This window comes from Rhizomucor pusillus (assembly GCF_041956525.1).
Source record: "Rhizomucor pusillus strain CBS 183.67 unplaced genomic scaffold VTP01scaffold_17, whole genome shotgun sequence".
In the NCBI taxonomy this organism is placed as follows: Eukaryota; Fungi; Mucoromycota; class Mucoromycetes; order Mucorales; family Lichtheimiaceae; genus Rhizomucor; species Rhizomucor pusillus.
The window spans coordinates 398,306-417,460 of NW_027192159.1; the positions used below are offsets into that span (position 1 = coordinate 398,306).

The 19,155-nt window shown below is 46.9% G+C and overlaps 11 protein-coding genes across 11 annotated transcripts; 4 read left to right on the top strand and 7 right to left on the bottom strand.

The window, feature by feature from the left end:
* Window positions 1-144: 144 nt before the first annotated feature.
* On the bottom strand, window positions 145-1,981 carry VTP01DRAFT_3617 (uncharacterized protein; the record flags this gene model as incomplete). Its single annotated transcript, XM_069382208.1, has 6 exons — window positions 145-351; window positions 411-560; window positions 622-750; window positions 816-931; window positions 1,009-1,111; window positions 1,187-1,981. 6 exons carry the CDS (start codon window positions 1,979-1,981, stop codon window positions 145-147), a joined length of 1,500 nt encoding a protein of 499 aa, XP_069236359.1.
* Window positions 1,982-2,310: 329 nt separating this feature from the next.
* Window positions 2,311-2,946, top strand: VTP01DRAFT_3618 (uncharacterized protein; the record flags this gene model as incomplete). Its single annotated transcript, XM_069382209.1, has 4 exons — window positions 2,311-2,457; window positions 2,517-2,687; window positions 2,747-2,828; window positions 2,891-2,946. 4 exons carry the CDS (start codon window positions 2,311-2,313, stop codon window positions 2,944-2,946), a joined length of 456 nt encoding a protein of 151 aa, XP_069236360.1.
* A 171-nt stretch (window positions 2,947-3,117) lies between these two features.
* Window positions 3,118-5,655, bottom strand: VTP01DRAFT_3619 (uncharacterized protein; the record flags this gene model as incomplete). The annotated part of the gene is made up of 10 exons (XM_069382210.1): window positions 3,118-3,332; window positions 3,394-3,567; window positions 3,632-3,745; window positions 3,812-3,987; window positions 4,049-4,239; window positions 4,314-4,435; window positions 4,490-4,635; window positions 4,704-4,946; window positions 5,026-5,168; window positions 5,254-5,655. 10 exons carry the CDS (start codon window positions 5,653-5,655, stop codon window positions 3,118-3,120), a joined length of 1,926 nt encoding a protein of 641 aa, XP_069236361.1.
* A 127-nt stretch (window positions 5,656-5,782) lies between these two features.
* VTP01DRAFT_3620 (uncharacterized protein) lies at window positions 5,783-6,568 on the top strand (the record flags this gene model as incomplete). Its single annotated transcript, XM_069382212.1, has 1 exon — window positions 5,783-6,568. The coding sequence occupies one exon, from the start codon at window positions 5,783-5,785 to the stop codon at window positions 6,566-6,568; it is 786 nt and encodes a 261-aa protein (XP_069236362.1).
* A 2-nt stretch (window positions 6,569-6,570) lies between these two features.
* On the bottom strand, window positions 6,571-7,728 carry VTP01DRAFT_3621 (uncharacterized protein; the record flags this gene model as incomplete). The annotated part of the gene is made up of 6 exons (XM_069382213.1): window positions 6,571-6,601; window positions 6,687-6,807; window positions 6,884-7,137; window positions 7,211-7,358; window positions 7,419-7,533; window positions 7,588-7,728. 6 exons carry the CDS (start codon window positions 7,726-7,728, stop codon window positions 6,571-6,573), a joined length of 810 nt encoding a protein of 269 aa, XP_069236363.1.
* Window positions 7,729-7,947: 219 nt separating this feature from the next.
* VTP01DRAFT_3622 (uncharacterized protein) lies at window positions 7,948-8,677 on the bottom strand (the record flags this gene model as incomplete). The annotated part of the gene is made up of 4 exons (XM_069382214.1): window positions 7,948-8,070; window positions 8,130-8,183; window positions 8,255-8,532; window positions 8,611-8,677. The coding sequence occupies 4 exons, from the start codon at window positions 8,675-8,677 to the stop codon at window positions 7,948-7,950; spliced, it is 522 nt and encodes a 173-aa protein (XP_069236364.1).
* A 1,914-nt stretch (window positions 8,678-10,591) lies between these two features.
* Window positions 10,592-11,487, bottom strand: VTP01DRAFT_3623 (uncharacterized protein; the record flags this gene model as incomplete). The annotated part of the gene is made up of 4 exons (XM_069382215.1): window positions 10,592-10,905; window positions 10,966-11,040; window positions 11,106-11,260; window positions 11,354-11,487. The coding sequence occupies 4 exons, from the start codon at window positions 11,485-11,487 to the stop codon at window positions 10,592-10,594; spliced, it is 678 nt and encodes a 225-aa protein (XP_069236365.1).
* Window positions 11,488-12,072: 585 nt separating this feature from the next.
* Window positions 12,073-14,433, top strand: VTP01DRAFT_3624 (uncharacterized protein; the record flags this gene model as incomplete). The annotated part of the gene is made up of 2 exons (XM_069382216.1): window positions 12,073-12,255; window positions 12,358-14,433. 2 exons carry the CDS (start codon window positions 12,073-12,075, stop codon window positions 14,431-14,433), a joined length of 2,259 nt encoding a protein of 752 aa, XP_069236366.1.
* A 457-nt stretch (window positions 14,434-14,890) lies between these two features.
* On the top strand, window positions 14,891-15,558 carry VTP01DRAFT_3625 (uncharacterized protein; the record flags this gene model as incomplete). Its single annotated transcript, XM_069382217.1, has 3 exons — window positions 14,891-14,956; window positions 15,020-15,234; window positions 15,300-15,558. 3 exons carry the CDS (start codon window positions 14,891-14,893, stop codon window positions 15,556-15,558), a joined length of 540 nt encoding a protein of 179 aa, XP_069236367.1.
* A 308-nt stretch (window positions 15,559-15,866) lies between these two features.
* On the bottom strand, window positions 15,867-17,034 carry VTP01DRAFT_3626 (uncharacterized protein; the record flags this gene model as incomplete). Its single annotated transcript, XM_069382218.1, has 7 exons — window positions 15,867-16,052; window positions 16,109-16,268; window positions 16,333-16,427; window positions 16,482-16,619; window positions 16,685-16,745; window positions 16,807-16,850; window positions 16,909-17,034. The coding sequence occupies 7 exons, from the start codon at window positions 17,032-17,034 to the stop codon at window positions 15,867-15,869; spliced, it is 810 nt and encodes a 269-aa protein (XP_069236368.1).
* Window positions 17,035-17,262: 228 nt separating this feature from the next.
* Window positions 17,263-18,961, bottom strand: VTP01DRAFT_3627 (uncharacterized protein; the record flags this gene model as incomplete). Its single annotated transcript, XM_069382219.1, has 5 exons — window positions 17,263-17,648; window positions 17,719-17,869; window positions 17,938-18,669; window positions 18,755-18,793; window positions 18,863-18,961. The coding sequence occupies 5 exons, from the start codon at window positions 18,959-18,961 to the stop codon at window positions 17,263-17,265; spliced, it is 1,407 nt and encodes a 468-aa protein (XP_069236369.1).
* Between the last annotated feature and the right edge of the window lie 194 nt (window positions 18,962-19,155).

Below are 19,155 nucleotides of genomic sequence, written 5' to 3' on the forward strand. Positions count from 1 at the left end.
GCACGCGACATCTATCTTTGGAGAATACGACAAGATAATTTTGGACAGCGCAACATTAATTTTCTATGCCTGCGACATTACTTTTCGGAAATACTGTGATAAAAGCAAACAAGGGGAAGAAAAGTAAAATTATCTACACGGATCTTATCGCTTCTTGACCTTGACTTGAATATGTAACTTTACACGGCGATTGAATGCTTTGGCGATCTGCTTGCGTGCATCTTCCATCACTGCATTTATCAGCGATCCGTTGGCTCCAACCACGATTTTTTGTTGACTGTCACGCTCGACGTAGACATTTTGTTCAATGAAAAGTGTACCGTCCGGCATCTCCGTCCATCCAGCATTTTCCTGTCATGGAAGTCCATGAATACATAGATTTTTTTCATGAACGACTTTAATAAATTTACCTGTTTAAGCATGTAAGGGAGATACTGATGCAGTCGCTTGAAGAACTCAACACGAATGAATTCTTCAACTCGTTTCAGATCCGACATTTCGTTCTTTTGCTCCCGTGGGTATAGCCAGTTTCCAGGTTTCGAGAGCTTCAAGAGTCGGTTCTGTCAACGAAGCAAATATTAGTCACTGAAAATCACTCTATCCTTTCGGTGCCCTTGTTACCTTGAGAACGTCTAGACCAGATCCATGCAGAGCCGAAATGTAGCATGCTCTGTCAATAATAAATGATCGTGCTCTGTAACGAGCGACAACATGTTTCAAATCCGCCTTTGGATTATGCAGCATATCCACCTAGCAAAGCATAGTATGAGTGGAAAGAGCAAAAGCAACTAACTCGCTTTGTGTTGTCTACTTGCCTTGTTCATGATAAGCGTGGTTGGTATCCTTCTCTCCTTGAGGCGGTCCAAAATCTGTTCGTACGTTTCTTTATCAGCACCTTTCGTTGCAGCGTAGCCATCCACAACCACGAGGACTAATACAATGCAATTAGAAATGTCTATCCATGGTCCATGGGGGGGGGTATCCACGATATTGTGAGTGAGCACGTACCGTGATCAGCTTCATCCAGCGACCTCCACGACGATGTTGTCAAAGTCCTATTCAACTTTGCTTCCCTGTTATTTGGCACGACTCCTGGCGTATCAAGGAATATCTGTAAAAATCGTATTCTTTTTTTTTAGCTTCCCCTAACATGTTTTCGCTTCCCCACAATTCTCCCTATACAAACCACTTGATAATTCTCATGGGACCACACCGCCAACACTCGATCGCGCGTGGTGTGCGCTCTTGCTGAAACAACTGATACATCGGTTCCCACAATGGTGTTTACGAGGGTTGATTTGCCTGCATTGGCAGCACCAATAACTGCTACTTTGAGCAGATGTGGGTTTTTTGGCTGTTCCACGACAGGCGCAACCTTGATGAGCCTTTCAGCCAGTCCTGCTGGCTGCCGCCGCTTTGCGGCCATCATGGCTTCTATCTCCTCACGTGGCTGCTTTCTATCTGATTGTTCTTTTGTAGCTGGTTCCTCGTCTAGGCTGATCTGGCGAAGGACTTTGATGGGTGCTCTTTCAGGGTCGGCATAACTATCCATATTGCTACTAGGAAGGCGACCACTGGCTGCTTTAGCGAGTAGCTTTCGACTGTCAACGTGTTCCAACGGGTCCGCTACTTGTGCTTCTTTAGCCAAGCCCTCGGTTTTCCACTGTAGGCTTTCTCTTTTTTGCTCGGCAACAACAAGCGGATTAGGCTGCTTCTTTGGTGACGACGGTTTGGGCGTTACAGGCCGAGTTCCTGCTTTGGGTCGTATAATGTCCAGCGGAATGCCCGCACGCCCTTTGGCACGATTCACAACAGAGTAACATCGGCACAATCGCTGTTTTGACCACGCAGCTGCTGCTGATCTTTGCATGGATCTAACGTTGCTCTTAGTGCTCAAGATCTCGGCAAAGGAATGCCGCTTGTTCAATTGGCCGAACTTCAAGTGGATCCAGGCAGTCACGGACGTATTGTCAGTTAGCATACGTCTATAAGGAAAAATTATAACCTTGCCAGTATCAAACATGGTATCGTCTATCTCAAAACTCTTCAGCGGTAGCAACGTCTTTACAGAAAAGTATCTATGGTACATTTATAGATTTATCGAAGCATAAGAGGTAGCGACGTAATTTCGACACTTTTAGAGTAACTACATAACGAAAATGGCTTTGATCTCTTTTTGACTCGATTATATTAGATGATGGAATGTTTATGCCCATGGAACCACTGAGAGCAACGCAAATACTTTAATACGTGAGGCAGTAAGAGATAAAAGGGATTTAATACGGACAATGTGTGTGTCCGTGACTTTGAATGAGCGATCGCTCGCACTCGGTCGGGTCCGCAGCTCAAGCGCAGCTTTTGCTTTTCGTCTGCACAGGAGTGAAAGAAAGAATCGCAGCAGCAGCAGCAGCAACAAAAATGTCGTCCAAAGTACAAAAGATTATGGTTCAGCCTATTGTAAGTCTCCTGTAAAAAGAGCGAGCATCCTTAAGATCGTCTAACAAGGTTTAATCTAGAACCTGATCTTCAGGTATCTGCAAAATGTAAGCGAGCCCCGCCTAAAGTCTACGCGCAACATCCGATCACGATCGAGCTTACCCACCTTTTCGTACAACTTTAGAAAGCACGAGTGCAAATCTGGCTGTTCGACAAGACAGACATGCGGATCGAAGGCAGAATCATTGCAAGTATCGCTATGACGCGACTGGCCGAGAATGTACATACTTACTGAAAATCTAATACTTAGGGTTTTGATGAATTTATGAACTTGGTCATGGATGAAGCTGAAGAGGTTACTGTCAAGCCAGAGCCTAGCAGAAAATCCTTGGGTAAGAGAGAAGAAAAAAAAAGATAGCACTTGGAAGGGCTCTCATTGCTAACGCCTTTTTAGGTCGAATAATGCTGCGAGGAGACAACATTACATTGATTCAATCCGTGAGCGCATAACGGATATACATTTTACGGACATCCCCATCCCCAACCCGGCGCGTCTCTATTTTGTTTCTTTTTTTTTTCTTTCTTCTTTCCATTCCTCTTTCGTTGCAGACATATATACACACAGATACAAAAAATGAAGAAACGGGAAAAGAAGATCTCACGATCGTTTATATATTATTCTCAAAATTGCGTGGATTTGTTTGTTGTTGCACCGTCTATTGTTGATTGCTGTACAGTGTATCCGCCCGCACCGTCCAAGGTTACAATTTGCTTGTGGAATCCTACGACGTTTGGATGATGACTGACGCTGATCATCGTGGTACCAATGTTGTCCAGCAACTGATACAAATGCGTTTCTGTATCTTCGTCCATCGCACTCGTGGCTTCATCGAGAGCTGAAGTATATATTATTGCTTCAGTAAAAAACTATTCAAATTGACCAAAACCAAAATTTACCTGCAAATTGAGGACGTTTGTATAGAATTCTTGTAAACACCAGCCGCTGCTGCTCGCCTGGAGAAAGCAGTTTAGACCACTCTTGGGCGTACGGAGTATCAAAGGATTCGATGAGCATTTCAAGGTGCTCGAGTCGAACTTGTCTCAGCAAGTCGCGCACGATTCGATCAGGTACTATTATTTTTGTCTCCCTGTTTAGCACATGTAAGTGTCTGGCGCCTTGGCTTGGCAGACTTACTCTGAGCAGCAGACGCAGCGTCAGGGTATGCAATTTGATCTCTGAGAGAGCCTTCGACGAGATATGGAGTCTGTGGAAGAAACAAAATGCGATCACTCGGTAGCTTCACTTGGCCTAGCAAAAACAGGAAATATTAGCGCACTGAGGAGAAGAGGCGGAAACGATGGGTCTCTCTCTAACCGGAAGAGCATCGCCAAAGTCCAGCTAGCGTGCGTAGGAGCGAAGACTTTCCGCTACCGTTAGGACCCACAATCGCTGTATGTACACTCTGGCGTATAGTCAAATTGAAATCAGTCAAGAGCGTACGCCCTGACGGCAGTGTCAATTGCACGTCTCTGAAAACGATTTGTTTCGAGCTGGCGTTATCAATTAACATTAGAGTACATGATAACTATATTTTTTTTCTTTGCATTTTACCTCTCATTATCTCGCCAAAAATGATCGTCGTCGTCGTCAACCTGAACTGCATCCATCTCATCGTCAATATCATCGATGGCTTCCAAAAGCTCGCCGATACGGGCAGTGTAGCCCGCCAAGTCTGACAGCTTTGCTGATTGTTCAATGATTGTCGTGAAGCGGGATATCAGGTACATTGCAAAGAAGGAATTCTATCAACATTGGATTTATATACATTTCATGGTCCTTTGCAGCCTCAAACATGCGCAGCAGCATTTTTTACTACCTTGGAGATAATTTCGCTTAGCTGTCCAGGATCTTTGCCTTCGAAAGCTCCTGCAAAGATGGGAATGGCAACAATGAGGTAGCTTAAAATGGAGCCAAAGTAGGCAAAACCCTCGTTTGCCACTAAAAAAAATTAGACATCACCAGCGAAGCAGCAATGTTATTTCTTTCACTTACAACTCAGTGGAAATTCTCGGTTGACAATAGAGCGTTGATAACCAAGCAGTGTATCCAGCTTTTCCTTGGCCTTTTCGTGTTCTTGAATTTCGCCTTTAGAAAATGCAATCGACTCTGCAAATTGCCGGAGGCGTACGTGCAGGAATCTTAAAAAAGGGGCAAGCAGCGGTTTATCAGCTGCCATTGCTATAGACGAATTCAGACCGGGCATTACCGAAAATCTCCCTCTGCTAGCTCCTTGTAAAAGACAATGCTGACAATCGGCTTGATAAGCGCTCTGCTAAGCAGCGATCCAAGCACAAAATAGCCGTATATCATCAATGGACCGTAGATGCCGCTGACTTGGAAGCACTTCCAAGTGTAATATAGAACAAGAACCGGTGCAATGATAAGGTTTTCGACAATCTCTCTCAATGAATCAGAGAACTTTTCAATGTCTTGAGTAATTCGCTGGTCACTGCAATAAAGTTAAGAATATACGCATATACTTTTAAAAAAAAACAACAAACTCCTTCGTTCTCTCTCCAAGAACCTACGGGTTGTCAATATCGTCGTCCTCATTAAATACAATGGAGTACATAGTCTTGGGTTTGATGTAAACGTCGTGGGTGTGCTGCGTCAGTAAGCGTCTTGTCTTTAATGCAAATAATCCTCCCAGAAACTTGAGCAGACTCCGTCCCTGCATCGATGCCATTTAGATCAAATTAATCCTTCCATCTCTTTCACAGCTAATATAATGCTTTCACCCCTCAAGCAGAACATACAGCGGCTGCGCCAAAGACAAGCACGAGACACGGAAGAATGAAGGCTGAGAATCCAGGCAGATCCTGGCTCGATAGCAATCCATAGAACCGACTGGGCAGCAAACCGACGTAGTAATATAATACTTCATTTCCACAGCTAACTGTTACAAAAACAACGTAGAGCCAGAAAACGCTACTCTGGCGCGCACGCTTTGACGTTGACCAAAATCGATCGTGTCCTGACGATTGAAACAGGATCTGTAGCAGACGCCCCAATCGCTGCAGAAACACACGATCGAAGCTGTATAAATTGCTGCCCTGCGCTGCCGATGACGATTGCGGTGTGAGTTCTATCATAGTTTCTTGGAAGGAAGGGCCCGTTCCTGCAGCAGCAGTGGTGGTATTGGTGGTGAGGGATTGCATGTGACCCAGGCAGCAGGCACGAAGAGAGAGCAACGATGTGATGTCTGCCCTTTTGTTCTGGGTTTAAGGTTTGGGGGGAATGACAGCGGAGTACAGGCATTTTTTTTCTTCGCCACCCGCCCCCACCATGGTTCAAGCGACGACGACGACGCTGGAAGAAGCAGACTTTGATCTGTTTGGCGAATTGACACCTGCCGAAGAGGCTGCCATAGAAACGCGAAAGCAGCGTGTGTACGGTGAAATCGATGTTACGTTGAAGCGCATGTCGAATGATCCTCGCGAACGCACCGTCGCTGAAAATCGATTCTTTTTCGATCACGTACGCCACGGGCGCTTTCAAGTTCCTCAGACACAGCAGGGCGTCTTTTCGCCAGAAGAGTGCCGCGATATCCTCAACGTATGTCGCAGTATCACGGACTGGACGACCGAGCGACACTCTGCGTTTCCAACAACTGACATCCCTGTGCTCGGCACACCCCTGCTTGCCTACCTGCCGGATCTTGTGCGCTCACGTCTCTTGGAGAACATGGCACGACACTTTGGGTTTCATCCAACACGCGACCTTGATTTTCGAGACATCTTTATTGTAAAATACGCAGCAAATGCACAAAAGGGTCTTGAAGCGCACACGGATGGGTGTCTCATGTCCTTCAACATTCTCCTCAGTCATCCGGACGACTTCCAAGGTGGAGGGACGTGGTTCGAGTCGACAAATGAAATTATGCGATTGAATCAGGGCGATGCGCTTTACCACGATGCACGAATTACCCATCGAGGAGTCGATATCTCCAAGGGAGAACGGTACATTTTGGTGGGATTCGTGGATACAAAGGATACCGTTGAAAAAGATAAACTTGCAAAGAAGACTGGATTCAATCGCGCAAGAATGGTTAACAAGGAGGATATGGTATAATATCAAAAATCGAGGGTAGCAGCTACGTGTCGCCTATAAGAGGAACGGTCAGATATCAAGGATACCCAGGTCGCTCTTGCAGTGGAGAGGGAGGAAGAAGAAGGAAACAGCAGTATACCTGTTAGCTGCGTGAACCGCAAACGTGACATCTTCGTCCTTTGAATTTCTTTTCGATTCCAAATGGTCCAGGAACGCAGCGATAGGCCCGCTTAAATCTACAACAGCATCATCGATGTCTTCTGATGGTATCGTCTGTATGTAAGCACCGCTGATATGGAGTAAATAAAAAAAACAACAAAAGGGCCGGGAACTTGCCTTGATCCACATCAACTTGTAGCCCAATGAAATAATTTGTCACATGCAATGCGCCCGGTTCCAGCGACGAGGCATACTCATTTTCCTCGAGTTCGGATTCTAAAGCGCCAGTCTTCAATGCGTATTTGCCCTCAGCAGTTCGATAGCGGCACAGCACAGACGAGTATTCTGTAAATGGATGTATGAACTTTAGGTTGGGACAATCTTCCAGGAGACGCACCAGGCGTGGAATGGCTCCTGCCATCTTTCTAATCCTTTTAGCGATATGCAGTTAGCTTCTATGCTCAGCGTGTGGCACTGGGAGGAGTCGCCTTCTTTTCGAAATACCATGTATCGTTGCTTTTCACAGTTTCAGAAGTAACCGTAACTCGCAGAAAATGGATATAGCTTTTCAAAAAGTTGAACTTTTTGAATAGCTTGTCCAAAACATCGTCGTCAACATTATCCGTGTGCGAATAACTTAAAATCGTTTTCGCTAAATATTGGGGTTACAGCGACCGACTCGAGTAGCTAATCTTAAAAAGGTTTTTACTACCTCTGGCAAACTCTCTTTTCATAACTTTCAGTGTAGACTGCGTGACATACGGCGCAGAACTGCATACGGGATAGCATGGCGAGACGATAGGCATGACCGCGTCCTCAAATTCCTCCTATTTGGATGTGAATAAAATAGCAGTCCTGTTGGTGCAGTATTTCAGAGTTACCAGAGATTCATATTCTATTTTTCTATCGTTGATATCGGGTATATAGTCTGTTAGGAGCACGGGCTCCGGCCAAGGCCAGTTATCCCACATGTCAAAGAATTCGGCTAAAAGCTTCAGACTGGGTTGTGGTCTCTTGCCCATTTGGATATAAGTTTTCAAGAGGAGGAATGTCCACGTGCTGCCGTTGAGGTAGCCCATCGGCTTACCGTAGATGCATCTCCGTGCTGCCCAGTGCTTTATGCATCTCAAGGCTGTTCGAAATATGTCCCAATCTCTCGGTTGGATGTTGTTGGTGATAAATCTTTGCGTTCGTGGGCCTTCCCGAGCATTGTGAATAGCAAATTCACAGAGTGACACGGATCAATCCTCACCATCCATGCTAGCAACACACGTTTCATCTATGCCTTGGAGGAGCAGATTATCCAAAAGGTTGAGATTTGATGGGATGCTGTTCAGATGCAGCCGTACGTATGAAATGTCCACCTAAACAGCTGTCATCGTCAGCAGCCAAGATCCTGGAGCCTTTTTCTCTCGACACTTGCCGGTATGCCATAAATGTTGCATTTGATGATGGGCACCTTCGTCCGCATAATTGCCTATAGGGCAAAAATAGATCGTCAGACACACACGGCACACACGCACAGAGTTTAATTGTCAAGGAACTTGCATCGACATCGGTCACACCAGGTTGGGCTCTGAGCATGGATGTGAACAGGTATCTAAAGTCGCGGCGTTCGACTGGCCAGGCACCGAGGAAGATGAGATCCATATCTGCACCGGCTGTGTGGGCGCCTAGGCCGTACGACCCAAACGGCACAATTTGGCACTCAAAGTCGTCTCGTTTCTGAAACGTGCGTTGCGCGACTCGTCGCACGAACTTTGGTATCAGGGACCGAATCAACCCAAGAATGTCCTCTCTTTGTGTGGTCGTTGGAATAAATGAAGCTTAATATCAAGGTCATCGTGTCTTACGACTTTCTGCATTGTGGGAATCTGCACACCTTTTCTGTCTCTCTTCTGGACCTTCAACAATGTTTCGTTTTTCGAGGTACCGCTCGATTCCACGAACATTGTTCCCTTGCTGCCACATTAATCGAGATCTTGCAAGCGTCAGTCGGCGTTTGGACCCTTTTGTTGTTTTACTGCTTTGCAAAACCCAGAAGAGCACCTCTATATCGCAAGAGTAAAAAAGCGAGAATTAATCAAGGCATATGCGCTTTTTTTTTCAATACTTTTGGTGCCCAAACAAACAAATTCATTGCCAAGACAATGAAGGAGCTGGATGCTTATTATTAACACTGTGTTCGCGATCGGCTCGTGTATTGGAAAGCACTTTGTAGTCTCTACAAGGATATAGGCAAATGAACAAATGCAAACGTGGTGCAGCACAATGGATAAGCAGATAAAGCCAGAAAAGATTCGGGTGCATCAAGATTGAGACATTTTGACTGCGACAAGGTGCACATTCTGCACACACGCACGCACACAGAAACTCTGCTGTCAAAAGTGTCTTATTTTCTGTCAGATAGTCGTTCCTGTCATGTACCCAAATAAGCCATTGGTGCCTCTGACTGCATAATGTGATAATTCGACGTTCTACATAAAGGTTGTTGTTGTCCGCAATGGCTCAGAGATATTTACAGCAGCGTAGCTATCAAGATGAAACTCAACGATTGATAACATTCTCGTTCGGAAAAGACGCGCTTCTGACCGAGTTCGGGGCGACAAAGGATGATGATTAAGTTCGCCAAGACAAGGCAACAGCAGCAGGGAATAAGTTAACGAAGAGAGAGCCGAGACGAAAAAAGAAAAAGGCCCGTGCATACAGAGAGTGTGTGTGCGCGTGTGGCTGCTGGTTTCTTTTTCCTTCTCAGACCGAAAAGAAAATTCAAGAGCAGGGTTCCTCCACCCCCCGAATACCATCAAATCGGGACGGTCTAAATCACCAGTAAGTCCGACAGACCAACTTTCCTTTTTCGAGATGGCACTGTCAAGAGCGGGACTGCACGTATATCGATCAGGACTAGCAACCATGGTCCCCTCCTTGTTACGAGATACTTGTGATGTTGCAATCCAAAACTCATGTATTTCCAAATGCTGCTAGTCCCGATTGAGGGATGCATGTGCTGCTGCTGCTTCTGCTTGTTGCTACGTTTGCTCGCCGCATTGAAATAATTACACTCACTCCGTTTTGTGACACCGTTGTATCTACTTCGTTGCCTGCACCGATCGCCCTCCTCGTCCCAATTGCATGTGAGATATCTGGAAACAGTAAACATAAACATAGAACGAGAGAAAGCATAAGGATAAGAGCGCAAAGGGATGGGAGAAGGAGCGATTGATATGGGATGCATTCTCTGGGCCAAGACTTCTGTTGGCTGCTGCAAGTTGCAGAGCATTGCGTCAAATATCGTGAACAATCTATCTGTCACCAATTGGAAAGGAGCATTTGAAAAGAGTAACAGAAGAACAAGAACAACAAGACGACGATGGTTTCAACAACCTTGTGAAACGACGATTGTAACCATGGTTTCTCATGGGAAAAATTGTCTTTTTCGACAAAACTTTGCATAATTATGCTTTTCTATTTTTTTGCCGATGATCCCCAAACAGAGGCAATTTTTCTCACTTTTCGGATGTGAAGGTCGCGTTCAACTCGACGGAAAAAGAAAATCATGAATCCATCAGTCGTCAGCGGCGGGCTGTACACTACTGATCAATGGGTAAATTTTTGTTACCCGTGCAACCAACCCCTCAAGTCTCCTCCTCCTTGTCATCGTCATCCCGTCTGTTAACACACAGGATGATGGTGACACATACAACAGAGTGTCCGAGGAAAGCTCATTTTGTGCTATATTTGTCTGTGCTACCTGGACACATGAATGAATGCAGATTGACGGTCGATGTTTCTGGGAATATGATCAAAGCACAATTTTTATATAATAAAAAAAGATATATTATCGATTATAATGAAGACAATGACATAGGAAAAAGAAGTAGTAACTTAGATCATGGCAAGAGCGGCACTACCAGCAATAGCGAGAGCAGCGAGAGCAGCGGGCTTGTTGGAGCCGGCAGCGCTGTCTTGAGTCTGGGAAGCAGCAGGGGAGCTGGCAGAAGAGGAGGCAGACCCAGCAGAGGAAGAAGAAGAGGCAACAGCCGAGCTGGAGGCAGCAGCAGAAGAAGAAGCAACGCTGGAGGAAGCAGCGGCGCTGGAAGAAGCGGCTACGCTGGAAGAGGGAACAGCAGTGCCAGAGGCGCTAGCAGAGGCGGAAGCAGAGGCGGAAGCAGAGCCAGAGGCAGAGGAAGAAGAGTTGCCTACACGATATGTTAGCTCAGCGTTGTTTCCCGGCCATTCAAACTCTAATTGGAACTTACTGGAACCATCGCCGGCCTGGATAGTGAACTGACCACTGTAAGCCAAGTTGGGGGAAGTGCCAAACTGGAAAGCGTCTGAAAAAGGCGATATGGTCAGAGCTTTGCCATTGAATTTAATACATCTCCTTTTCACTACTTACAGTCGTTGGCGGGGGTGGTGTCGGCAGGGATGGACCAAGTGTAAGAGCCAGAAGAGGCATCGACGTTGGTGGCAATCACTTCGACGGGTTGAAGAGCGCTGGGGTCGCCCTCAACAAGAACAATCTGGGAAATTTGGTCAACGGTGGGGTTGATCCTGTTTGAAAGAAAGCCATTGTATCAGCGATAAGAACGAGATTGCTTGCAAAGCAGCAGCAGTAACAAGAGCAAAAATAACGATCTAACTTACCAGGTGATGACGGCATCCTTGCCGGCAGTGTAGACGGCGCCCTGGAGAGGGGCGGTGACAGAAATGATACCAGTCTGTTGAGCAGAGACGGCGGTGACAGCCAAGGCAGCAATGGCAGCAACAATAGACTTCATCATTTTTTTGGGCGAAGGGGAGAAAATGAAGGAAAGGGTGAGAAGACGAGAGGACAATCCTGCCGCGAAAACATCCTCTTATATCGAGTTTTTTTCAGGCGGTCTTTTTTGATTTCCCTCCGTGCCAATCGCGGCGGTCTGTTCGCAGATGTCCACACAAATATGGTTGTCACCACGCCCGCTCGAGTACTTGGTGTAACCTTCTATCTGTCCACAGCGGAGTGATGCCTCTATTCACCTGAAACATACATAACAACTCGCGTGCCCACGCGCGCGCGCGCCTTGTTGCTCTCTGAGGTCTCGACTCTTCTGTGTTTCCTGATTGCCTATGATCAGAACGGACAAGGGATAAAAAAAGGGACGATCATACATACCCACCCAGTGATAAAGAAAAGAAAAGAAAAAGACAAATAAAAAAGGGCAAAAGCCAAGGATTTTTGCCTGCTGCTTCGTCCCTTTTTCATTCAAATAAACATAGCCGGATCTCTCCTCCCATTCTCCCCCATCTCCTACTTATACACACCCCCCAAGCCGAACCACACTCAACCTGGTTGCCCATCTCTCAAGCTTCTTTTATCATTCGGGATGGAATCAGCACCACCGCTTGAAGCCAGTCTTCCCGGCTCGCCGCAACCCGCGCTTGACGAGCAGCTTTCCTTTGGCGCAGACGAGTTTTCCGAAGATGACGTCCTGCCATTTCTCCTTCAGGCACAGGATATGATTGCAAAGTTGGAGACCAGGGTTGTTGACTTGGAGAACGACTTGTCGGTACGTCTGTTTGCTCCTTTCCTTCGCCTCCTTGCACTTGAATTTTCAGCGTGAACGGGCCCAGATATTAATTTCATTGTATTTTATCTATATCCAACCTAGACAATCCACCGCAAATATGAACACGACAGACACGACTGGCTTGTCGGTTTATCGCAGAAAGATCAGTATATCCGTCATTTATCCAACAAGTTGCAAAAAATGGAATTCAGCACCAAAGAAGCCATCGTCATCCTCTCCGAGCTCGATGGCTCCGCGGCATCACGCCAACCTGCTGCTGTTGCACTTGCATTAAATTATCTACGGCAAGCACAACAAACAGCTACGCCTCCAACCGATCCTCCTTCCGAGGAATTTCAGAATACCGCAGCCGATGATTTAGAGGAAGGGGAGCTGGAACGACGAGCCGCCGCTGCAAACGAATGGCGTCGTCGTCGAGAAAATTCTTCTGGACTAGCGGCGGCAGCAGCAGCAGCAGCGCATGCCTCCTTGTGTGTATCAGCGTGGAATAACGCTCCTGCTTCAGGGTATCCGACTGATTTAATAGACGGGTTGGATTCTGTCACCCTTAGACAAAGTGCAGATGGCTCAGACGCGTCCAGACTCACTGATAGCGATTCTATCCAGGCTGGTCAGGGAGCCTTCTCTGTTGCTACGTCGGAATCCTCCATGACGAGGTTGCCATCCTCGGAAACCGATGCCGCCACGATTATGCAACAGCAACAGCAGCAGCAGCAGCGGGTTGTACCTCCGACATTCGCCGCCGCCGTGCACGACGAAACCACATTTTGCACCAATTGCCGCCAATTGCTCGAGCAACTAGATCAGCAAATCGAGCAGAAAGCTTATTTGAAACGCGATCTGAGTTCGCTTGCATCTGCACTGTCCGAGGAGGAGCAAGTACGGTTCAATGTCCAGCAAGTCAAGGAGTCATTGGAGGAAGATATCCAGCATGTCACATCATTGCTCTTCAAAACACTCAACTGCATACTTATGGATGATGTCACTGATCACGAAGATCTTGTCCGCCTGGATCGGGAGCTAGGCGGGAATAAACTTCAAGGAATTTTGCGCGCGTGGGATATACGCGAGGAGCGACTTAAAGAGATCAAGGAACTTTTGGTCGATTTAGATGCGGCAGCTCAGCAAAGCGCTTGCGCTACGGAAAGGTTGGGACGGTTCCGGCAAGACGACCATGATGCACCAGCTATTTTGCCACGACTAAGCACCAACCGACAATCAGCTTTGCGATTCTCGTCCCCTCCGTCGCCTCTAGTACCATTAAGCGAAGACGAATCTTCTTCGCAACACTCTCAACCTAAAAAGACGATACGCATCGATGGCCTTGTATTTGATGAATTCCAGCAGCACATCAAGGCCCTCGGTGCATCGCCGAACAACCCAATGCCATCCACAGCGTTCATGAAGCGCGTGATGGCAGAAGACATTGACCCATGTTTATTCCAGAACGCCGGGTCTTCGTGGTGGAAATCGCCGTGGTTTAAGCGTAAATTAATAGATAACATTGCAAGCAACCGTTGCGAAATCCAAAGCTACCCATCCACCAACAACAACGACGCGACGATATCTTCCTCGTCTCCTCTCTCCTCCCCGACCACCAGTCTCATCAGCTCCTCCTCGGCACCTAGCACACCCACCACTGCTACGACGCATACGCAACAATCATCCGCGCCGCGCACCAAGTGTACCTGCTGCGGCTACCTCAGGATTTGCGAGTTTCGCATGCGTTTGCAGGGATCGCCGCAGCAGCATAGCAACAAGGTACCGCCATGGCTACCTATCGATCGATTTTGCAGGGATAGGATCGTCGCTGTCTGTGATTTCTACAGTTTCATGTCGCACCTGCGCCAAGGCTTGATGCAGCACACACCTGTGCTGCAGATGTTCAAACAGTGCATGCATTATCGCCGAAAGATGGGACTGGCCAAAGTAGGTAGCATTGGATTGTTTAGCGACGACGATGGGCGAGGAAAGTCATACAGCCAGCAACTGTCGCATCGGCGGTCACGTTCGTCCTGGAAACGAGAAAGTGCTGCTACTGCCATATCAGTTCTCGACCTTTCTGGCAGCGGGAGCGATTCTGGAAGCGCTGTTAGCATCAGTGACAACATGCAAGGAATCAATTACACTGGTGGGCAAATTATCATTGTCCATTAATAATATAACATTTTTGATGTCCACGATATACATATATATACCACGTCTTTTGTATATTCCCCATCTCCAAAAAAAGGATCCCTTCCCTCTCATATCTCGTCTCTCTCTCTCTTTCTCTCTGATATTTCCTTTAACCCATCATCCTTCTTTACATATTTTTTGGCTGCGTGAGCACATGTGTACCTAGTCTTTCTTGTGTCAAGATACCTCACATAAATAGAAGCATCGTTGCTTGCAAAGAACTTAGTGATAGTCAAATCCTTTCAAACTTGGTAAGATTATGTCGGCTGAAAGACAACGTGTGATCACATCCTGTGAGGAGCTGGGGTCGGGGTGGGCGGTGTGTGATGAAAGGGCAGACAAAACAAAATGAGCGCGCGCTTGGCGGACTTGGTCATCAAAACCTTGCTTCAACGTACCCACTCTCTCTCTTTCTCTTTTTCCCCGATTCATCGCAATGTCGACCAAAGTCGCAGAATCTACTACTAGCAAGGAAGAGGAAACCCGCAAGCCAGAGCAGGAGGTATACGATAACATATATGCTTTTTTTCTCTATTACAGACACGCTGCTGACACAACCGACCAGTCAAAGGACTCCTCTTCTGCCAACGGTGGCGATGCCGCGAAAAGCTCGGCAGAAAAGCAGCGGAAAACGGTAGATCCCGAGGAACTCATCGACATGAACACGTTCGATCAGCTGCTAGACATGGACGAGGAAGACGATCACGAGTTCTCGTACAGCATTGTGCTCAACTACTTTGAACAAGCTGAGGAGACGTTCAAGGATATGGATGCTGCGCTGTACGTAATACAGTACATACATATATATATGACACCTCTCCTAAATTTCACACGATTCTTTGCAGGAAGAACAATGATCTTTCAGAACTGTCGAGACTGGGACATTTCCTAAAGGGTAGTTCAGCTGCCATCGGCTTAAAGAAAGTCAAGGCAACATGCGAGAAAATCCAGAACATTGGAAACAAACAGGATGAGGTCGGCACGGAGCTCGATAAGGACGAGGCACTGTCCAGAATCAGCAAACTCTTGCCGCAGGTCATGGCGGAGTACAAGGAAGCTGAAGAGTACCTGAAGGGCTTTTACGAAGTACAAGAAGGACGATAGATGCAAATATTCTTCCTCCATCCTCCCCCACCCGAGCCCGCAAAGAGCACATCCTCAAGTCCTCATCTTGTTTACCGTTTCCTTAAACTCTCTTAGCTTACCTATCGCCTTCTTTTCTTTTTTAACCGTTTGAAACTTGCAACCTTCTCGCTGTGCGTGCGCGTTCTTCCTTGGCTTCCACCTGTATCATTGTGTTAATCGTGGCAAGCAAGAATTCTCGCCCGCCACTACTACTACTACTACTACTACTATCATCCATCATTTGACTTTCTTTTTGCAACAGGAAAAGTGAGGGAGGGGATGATGGATCAAGCTTTGGGCAAGAATTTAATTGTAAAGAACACGAGCACAAACATGATGCAAACGAACAAGACTACACCCATAGTCATGAAACTGGTACCCCATGATTTTGAGTAGTGCGCATCTAATCGCTGGCGTTCCTTGCGTAGCTTCTCAAGATTGCTGGCAATAGCTCCCTGTGCCTCGCGCAACACCTTGTACACAGCACTTTAAGTTACCTGATCTCGGAAAGCAACTTATATTTCCTCACCTTGTCATCCTTGGAGAGCGTATCGCCGAAGGACTGGCTATTGAGCTTGAGTTGCTGTGCCATCCGGCTTAAATCCGTCGTCAACTCGTCGTGCATTTGCCGGTGATGCTGAAGCACATGTTCGATATTTGACGTCTCTTGTTCGCGAGACAATCCAGATCTGTTGAAATATGCGTTAGTTCAGTCATTGCCTCCACCTCCAAACCTATTGTACGATTGCTCACCCGTGCCGTCGCCGCAAGTAACTCTCGTTTCCTTCTTCTTTGCTGATAGGTTCTTTGCTTTCTTTCGTCTCTGATTCTTCATCCTCTTTCTCATCCTAGATGCCATTAAAGTTAGATATTCACGAGGGTTGGTTATCGGCTCTACTCACCTTGAGATCGTCTTCTGGCTGGGATTTGAGTTGCTGCAGCCATTCAGGTTCATCAGGTTGCTGCATTCGGATCAAATCGTCGAGTAATTGCTGCTTCTTCTGTCTAGCTTTTTCAATTCCCCTGTCGATATCTTGTGTCTACATAATACCAGCAGGAGCCTTCCTGTCAGTCTATCCATCTATCTATTTCTCGCATTTATTACCAAATGTGCTTGGGCCATCCAGCTAGATAGGCTTTGAATACGTTCCGCGTATTTTCTCTTGCTAATAATTCAATGTTACTTGCCAGAGTTTCTTGCCCACATCAACGCCGTCACTCACGTACAGTTCAGGGTGATTTTCTTGCTGCCGTTCCAAGTATTTTATATACTGTGCAAAACGCGACATGTCAGTGCCGGTGTACATTAGCATCTTAAGCGTTACGGACAGCAACGAATCTACTTTTCTCGCTTTCTGGTACTACCACGCCGCTCTGCTGCTGTTTCTGTTTGCGTTCGCATGCTAACAATAATCGCTGCAAATCGATCTCGTCTTTGGAAACAAGCACGGTCATGTGGGAGGAGGAAAGTTACAGAAGCGAAACCGCTGGACAATGCCAATCCAATGATTCGGGGCAAATAACCATTGGATGATATATTAATTCTTTTTTTACAATCATATTTTACACAACTCGTTTGCTTCACGAGCTCGCGATATATAAATCGTCTGTGTTTTCAGCTGAAGAGCTATTCTCAATCAGAATGAGTATCTCTATTTGAGTCCATTCTTTACATATTCATTTTTATGCAGATGATAACTTGGAAAACTCCTCAACAGCGCCTGCCAAGCGAGCAATACCTTGGCGCGCTTCTTCCTTGGAGATGGTGAGTGGGGGAATGATACGAACAGTGTTGGAACCAGCGGTGACGAGAAGCAAGCCACGTTCTCGAGCCATCTTTACAATCGGTGAAGGATCCCTGTGCAGTTCTACACCGAGCAACAGACCTTTGCCGCGAACTTCCTTGATGACGTTTGGATATCGGCTTTGGAGAGCTTCAAGATCGGATTTCAAAGCGTCGCCCTTTTCTTGCACCGATTTCAAAAAGCTTTCATCGCTGATGCGACCAAATACGTTCAGGGCCACAGCGGCAGCCAAGGGATTGCCGCCAAATGTGGTACCGTGATCACCTAGAGTTGTTTCCATTTAGCGGGTGGGCGATGGGAACGATAATCCTCCTCGTCGCTGATGAAACCTTACCAAGTTTGATCATATCGGCGACCTTGTCGTTTGTCATGACAGCACCGATTGGCACGCCGTTGGCAAGCGGTTTGGCCATTGTCAAAATATCCGGTGCGCAACCGGCAAAGTGACCGTGACCCCACAGTTTACCGGTACGTCCAAGACCACACTGTAGACGTTTTAATTTAGCTAAAAGAGAGAGACACACACACAAAAAAATTACACCGCGCAAAATACCTGAATCTCATCGAAAATCAAGACAGCACCGGTCTCATCGCAACGCTTGCGCAAGGCATGAAGAAACTCGGCTGTTGCCTCGTGCACACCACCCTCACCTTGCAGCGGCTCGACGATAACACCGCAGGTATCCTCCGTAATGGCTTCGATGGTCTTTTCTACATCGTTGAAGGGTACAGTGACAAAGCCAGGTACGAGCGGCGCGAACGGCTTCTGATACTTGGGGTTGTAGGTAGCAGAGAGCGCGCCCATGGATCGGCCGTGGAAACCATTGGTAAACGACACGATCTTTGTCTTGGTAGTCGATTCCGAGCCGGTAACGTGCTTTCCCCACTTGCGCGCGAACTTGAGCGCGCCCTCGTTCGCCTCAGTGCCCGAGTTAGATAAAAAGATCTTGCTAGCCCATGTTCCTCCATGCTCGCGCGTGGTCGTCACAATTTTCTCTGCAAGTGCGCCTGCATTTTCATTATGGAAAAGGTTGCTGGAATGGATCAGTTTGCTGCCTTGCTCAAAAAGCACCTTGGCAACCTCTGGATCGGCGTGGCCCAGCGCTGCCACAGCAATGCCCGCTGTGAAATCCAAGTATTCTCGACCTTCAGAGTCGTATACGTAGCATCCCTTTCCTCGCGTAAGCACGATATCGGGACGAGCATACGTCGTCACGGTGAATTCGTTGTATCGTTGGACTTTGGCCCGGGTTTCTGCAGACACTTGACTGTCAGCGTGAGTCAACTGGCGAAAGGGTAATAACAATTTTTAATTTCCTCTCTCTTTTCTACATCGAAAAGCAGTAGCCAGCTCAAACGGTCATTCATACCTCACTGACAGGCTTTGGTAGGCTGCTTGCACATCGCACCTGCATACCCGTTCTGGAATTAATATGTTTGCTCTTCCGTCGACATTTCTCTGACGAGGTAGATCTTACAGATTGCTTGACTGCGTTTGCTGCAATTCTATGGTGGTTCAACGTACAAGGCGTCCAGCGCGTCAGCGGCAGTCTGGTGATATGGTGCGTTCGATGCATCTATGAATTTTTCCCAGCTCTGATGAGTTGCAGTCGATTCAGGAAATCTTTATGTGCGGGGTAGTTGCAAATCTCAGCTCGGTGACTCATCTCTCTCGCTCTCTTGTCTGTTTTGTATTTAAAAAATGACGCATCTTATCGGATATCTCTTGTCGCACTTTGGATGTATGTTGTTTCTAGAATCGTTTTTATGA